Below are 6,160 nucleotides of genomic sequence, written 5' to 3' on the forward strand. Positions count from 1 at the left end.
CCGACGCCCCAAATTTACCCATTTGCCTGTCGCAGCCTTCGTTTATTTGGTTTAATTTTTAAGCCTTGCCAACCTCGAAGAAGACCGGAGGATTTTTTTGTTTCTGGGTTTTCTGGAAGCTCGTTGGACATTTGTGTTTGACATTCCCTCCGAGTTTAACTAAGCGTTTACATTGGTGTTTTTACTCTGTGGAAGACTTTTGGGTTTCGTTATTTTTTTTTTTTACGTTGTCACAATGGCTCGTATGAACAGACCGGCCCCTGTGGAGATCACCTACAAGAACATGAGGTTCCTCATCACCCACAATCCCACCAACGCCACCCTAAACAAGTTCATTGAGGTGAGCTGCAGTGTCATTGGTTAGTAGATGATTAACTCAGTCAGATGTAAGTGGAATGTGCTATCTGAGGTAACTGCCGGAACTGTACGTTCACATTATGGAAACATAAGGACAAAGATAATGAGTTGGAAGATGTTAGAAATAAAGATAATTAAATTGTATTATTAAGGCTTTGAGAACATGTTTCAGGGAAGATAAAACAATAATCGAGGATGCTTTGGAGTTGGATGACAGAAGCTAGAAAACAACAAACCTCAGAAGAAAATATCAGTTTCAATTTAGGAATAAAAGCAGTGAAGTGTATTTTTAAATCAAGCTCTGTGTACTCACTTACATTCTGTTTCTATCTGTTTACTTTTCATCACCAATCCCTCTAATGTTTTCTTTTTTTTTTTTTATACAGGAGCTGAAGAAATATGGAGTCACCACCGTAGTGAGAGTTTGTGAGGCCACCTATGACGCCACCCTGGTGGTGAAAGAGGGGATCCAGGTTCTGGTGAGTTTAAACGTACAAAACTGACAAACTTTGTGACTCTCAGTGGATTAAAACAACACACAATGTAGTTATTTTTGCTTTTTTTTTTTCTTCCCCAGCTGTGGGTTTCCCTCTTTAAACATGCGTGATCAGTTTCATCCCAGTGTTTTTAAGCTGTTTTCTTCCTGTGTTATGTAAAAATAAAAATGTTCCATTAATAACACACATATCAGACACAGTGCAGTCATGAGTCACAGCTTGTACCTTTCCCCTGTTGTCAGCATGGTGCCCAGATTTAGGGAGTTTAAAGACTGACCGTGAGAGTTAATTGCTTTTAAAACGACGAGGGGAGCTCACAGGGAACAGTGTTGATGTTTCCATTTTTAAAGCATTTATTGACAGATCAGTACAGCTGATCCCTATTGATCCAAAGAGTTCAGATGATCACTTTGCCTCCTATATGTACAAATGTCATATTCCTCTGCTTGAGAATGTATTTAAAAAGTGAAGCTGATATAAATTAATGTGTTAAATTTATAGCTGCAGCTAACCGATGATTATTTTGATAGTCAGTTAACTGTAGATTGTGTTTTCTATCAGTTGTTTAGTTTATAAAAAGTGGAGAAAAAAGTGTTTAGTCTCAACTGCAGTCTAAAACCAAATCTTAAATCAATTTACATTAATGTAAAACGGATAAACTTTCACTTTTATCAAATCTCTTATCACAAATGTATTTTCTGTCCATCATCTTATCGATTAATCGACTTGTTGCAGCACTGATTTAATTATCTGTCAGCCAGTAGCTTTTCACCTTTGGAAGAGAGTCAGCAACATCGCACCATTTTGTATTTGGATTCATTTACTGATGTTGTATTTTTGCAGAAATTCACTTCATTGATTATGTAAAAATGAAATAAAACTTAACATGTAACCATGAAAAACGTTTTTTTAAATGTCAAATGAAGACACTGGTACAGAAGGAAGAAAAACCCCACCACCGTCGCTCCCCCTACAACAACATTTTTCTTTCCCTGCTGCCGGTTCAGCCCTCACACTTCTTTTGTTTTGGTTTCTAAGAAACTGGGCCGATGACGTTATATCCCTCTTTCTCCCTCTCCTTCTCCAGGATTGGCCGTTTGATGATGGAGCTCCTCCCTCCAACCAGATCGTGGATGATTGGCTGAACCTGCTGAAGCTGAAGTTCAGGGAGGAGCCCGGCTGCTGCATAGCTGTCCACTGTGTGGCAGGACTGGGGAGGTGAGCACTCGCTGTCAGAAAGATTAAAGTATTACGCTCTTATTATATGGGATGAAGGTTCACACGTGGTCCTTGCTGGTGGAAATATCGCGAATAAAACTGACACTTCAATCTCTGCCACAGACATTATTAGTGCTGAAACAATTAGTCCATTAGCTGATTGTTTTATGTCATTTATCAATAAAGAAAAGTTAAACATTTTCTGATGATTTGCTGCTTTTCTCAGGTTTATATCATTATAAATTGAATATTTGTGGTTTTAAGACTCTTGGTTGAACACAACAAGTGATTTGAAGACATCACATTGGGGTCTTGGAAGTTGTTACAGGAATTATTTACTATTTTCAAACAAATTATCTGTTAATTGAAAAAGAAGTTGCAGCACTATAAACTAGCTTTCCTGCACCGTATGCAACAATAGCAGGTCTTATTTTTCATACATGTCTTTGTTGTGTAATTTGGTGTGTTATTGTATAAAATTAGATGGTGACAGTTACATCAAATATTGGTATTGGGAGTTTGCTTTATCCAGTGATATCACATTGAGACACAAGTGTCATTAGTTGTTGTTTGAAAAGTAGCAGTTGTGCACATTTTCTTTCATGTTCTCGGTTCTGTTTCCATCTTATCTGCTTTTAATCTGATCTGAGATTCAGAAAATATCTGGATCTCCAGGCTCTGAACTTTTAATTTGCTGGTGTCCTTTTCACACATTCAGCTTTCTTTTCAATTACAGACTTTTAACAGTTGTGCTCAGTCAGTCACAGATTTGAAGTTTGTGAAATGTTTTGATGTCTGAAATTGAACTCACAGAAGACTTTTCTGATAATAGATGAAACCAGACAAAAGCAGTGAAAAACTGTGGCTTTGAATGGAAAAAAAGATGTGCTCTCTTCGACTGACGCACTTCCTCTTCCCCCTGCAGAGCTCCTGTTCTGGTTGCGCTCGCCTTGATAGAGTGTGGGATGAAATATGAAGATGCTGTCCAGTTCATTCGACAGTAAGTTCACATGAGAATAAAAACATTTTGGCAGTTTTATCTGAAGTATCCGAAGATGAAGTGAATTTTTGTCGTCGCAGTGAAACAGGAAACTCTGAATGGAGCCAGATTGATACTGGATTCTTTTGGCTTATTAGGTATAAGCTAAAAGCCTGTTTTTTGATATTGATATTAAAAAATTTGATAAATTTATTTTTACACAAACATTTTTCATAATAATCCCTTTTATATTTTGGTTATATAATACATACACTATACAATACACTTATTGGTTGACCACTTCATTTTGAGATTATCTTGCTTTTTCGTGTGACAAACCCGTATTTTTCACAGAAACAGGATGATTTTGTGCTACATGTAGCAGGGAGGGATGAGTCATACCTGTAAATAGCTCAGATACCAGATAGTGAGATAAGAGTGATTCAAGAGGAGGAGTGGAGGGAGTGCTTTAAAGTGTGATGAGTCATTGAAATGTTTATGGGCCCCACAAAAATAAAGGGATTTTTTTCACCGGAATAATGTCAAAGATGATGGCAGTGGGAACAAAGGATCTCCTGAACCTCTCTGTCCTGCAGCGCAGTGAGATGAGACGTTTGTTGCACCTGTAGCTGCTTCATCCACACCTAATTATAATCTATGGGCTAATAATGTGGATAATTGATTCATTTTTTTTATTACATTCTTTGTGGTTTTGGCCCAGCTGTTACCCAGAAAGAATGAAAACTTAAAAGGTGCCATACGTAAGTTTTGCTATTGCTACATAGCTAATGTTAGCATTAACAGCTGTTTACTTACCAGTTTAGAACAATGTGAGTTTAGCATCAAACTTTCAACGGCTTTCTCCAGAGGTGGAAAGCAACACTTATTTTGCTTCTATTTCTATCACTTCTTTTTTTTTTTCTACTGGAGTTAGCATGCTAACCAGCTAGCTCCGGCCTGGTCAGTCCGTCTTGTCCCTTTCTGATACCGAGTCACTGTAACGTCCAGGCTGCCCTGGTGTAGTAGCACTTCTCAGATGGCATATTATAACCTCAAGACTGGTAAGTAAACGGCTGTGAATGCTAACGTTAGCTGTGTAGCGTTAGCAAAACCCACAAGTAGCCCCTTTTTAAATGTGCAATATTTAAACATTAAAATAAGATGAATTAATCTCCTATTGTTTCTTTTAGGAAGCGTCGAGGAGCATTCAACAGCAAGCAGCTGTTCTACCTGGAGAAATATCGTCCAAAGATGCGCCTGCGCTTCAAAGATTCCAACGGCCATCGCAATAACTGCTGCATCCAGTAGAGCCAAACCCTGAGCCACGCCAACCCCCCCCACCCCCCCCACCCCCCGAACCCCCCCCACCCCCCCCCCCCCCCCCCCCCCCCCACCCCCCACTACAGAAGAGTTCAATTCAACCTTGCTAGCTTATTACCTGGCAGGCGTGTTTTCTTAATCATTGTGTTGAAGTATTTTTATTTGGAAAACCATGCGCGGTAATTCAACTGTCCCCCTCCCTCTTCAGGTTCAAAATCAAGTGTCAAAAAAAAAAGTTTAAAAAAAAAAAAAGAAAAACACAGAGTTGTGTGAACCGGGATCAAAGTGTTTCCTCTTCATGTGCCCATTTAAAAGAAAATAAAAAATAAAAAAAAATTAGGAAGGGCAGCACTGAGTCGTGTATCGTTGTAAGATGTTGGATTAATTGTTTTTCTGCAAACGCATCCCAAAGATTTTGATTGGCCAGTGCGTTTACATTGCCTGAGAATGTGCTGATTTAAAAACAACATTTTTAATTTCACGTGAGCAATTATGTCCCCCCTCGTTCAATTTTAGGGTTCCGTTTGAAGACTGACTAGAAAGAGTTATGCCTTCCTTGAAATCAGATGGTTCATCCATAAATGCCTTACAATCGAAGTGGAACAAAGGCAATCGAGGTGGGAGTCGTCTCCCGCTGGCATTTGGAAAAGGTGTTTCATTTTTCTACTCGGAACAACAACAAAAAAAAAAAAGAAATAGTTGCCTTTGTCTTGTGCAGGAAGTCTTACACACACTTATGCCCTTTCAGTAACTATTTTTTAATATAAAATGCTTAATTGTTGCAATATTTGTCAATTGAAAGTCTAGGAACTCGTACTTTTTTTTCTTTTATCTATCAAACCTTCTGTTTACTAATTAACTGCCATGTCCAAAATGTGATTTTATTTTATCTTAATTTTTTTTTTTCCGTTTTTTTTTTTTTTTTCCGTTTTTTTTTTTTTTTTTTGCTTCAAACTGGACTTCCAACGTCTGCGATATTTTGTATGCCTTTTTATTTGATGTCCGTAACTTAAGACTTGGATACTTGATGATTTTATGTATTTGAAAATGTGTACTATTATTATTAGGTTGGCTATTTATACTATCAATGGATGTGTGATTTAGTACCGTGAGCGACAAAGTTGTACCTGTTCACCAACTTGTGAGAGTACATTAAATGATACACTGAAAAAACAACAAAGAGAAGTGTTAATGAGTTGTCATTTTCGGTGGTTATAAGTTGTTATAACCGTATGTGAATGGAAGTTTATTCTTGACTGCGGAAACAGCAGCTGGACAAAGAAAAGTTCATTCAAAGTCCACTTACCAGCTTTTGCTTTCAGCTGCATCTCATCAGCTGAGTGTGGAGTTGTCAAAGTATTTTCTAAATGTCTGAAAACATTCTTAAGAATGAATACCTTACCTTTTTTATAAAAAAGATAGGAAGCAACGCGTCTAAATGATTTGGGCTCCTTTTTGAAAAGACGGTGCCAAATCCGTCTGTGGTTCTTGACCAAATCCAGAAACATGATCCAGAATCAAACTGATATTAGATGATTTCTGGGCTGGAAAAATTACAGCGTAAAGATTTAAGTTCTTAAATTTCATTTCAGTGGGATAAACTCACTCACCTTTCTACTTTTCATAGCTGTACTTTGTAAGTTTAGTCTCATTATCTGCTTTCTTAAGTACTATAAAGATAAGACCTGAGGAATCTCAGTGAGTGCAATTCTTTTCTTTCACTGTGGTGAGCGTAACTAATCATTATTACTCAATTCTTGTATTTAAGGACGTTTTGTGGTTCTTGCAG

The 6,160-nt window shown here is 37.7% G+C and overlaps 1 protein-coding gene across 1 annotated transcript; it reads left to right on the top strand.

Moving 5' to 3' along the window:
- Positions 1 to 204: 204 nt before the first annotated feature.
- Positions 205 to 5,556, top strand: ptp4a1 (protein tyrosine phosphatase 4A1). Its single transcript, XM_056371141.1, has 5 exons — positions 205 to 340; positions 744 to 836; positions 1,942 to 2,072; positions 2,998 to 3,072; positions 4,242 to 5,556. Exons 1-5 carry the CDS (start codon positions 236 to 238, stop codon positions 4,357 to 4,359), a joined length of 522 nt encoding a protein of 173 aa, XP_056227116.1. The 5' UTR covers positions 205 to 235; the 3' UTR covers positions 4,360 to 5,556.
- Positions 5,557 to 6,160: the final 604 nt, after the last annotated feature.

This window comes from Seriola aureovittata, chromosome 3 (assembly GCF_021018895.1).
Source record: "Seriola aureovittata isolate HTS-2021-v1 ecotype China chromosome 3, ASM2101889v1, whole genome shotgun sequence".
NCBI lineage: Eukaryota > Metazoa > Chordata > Actinopteri > Carangiformes > Carangidae > Seriola > Seriola aureovittata.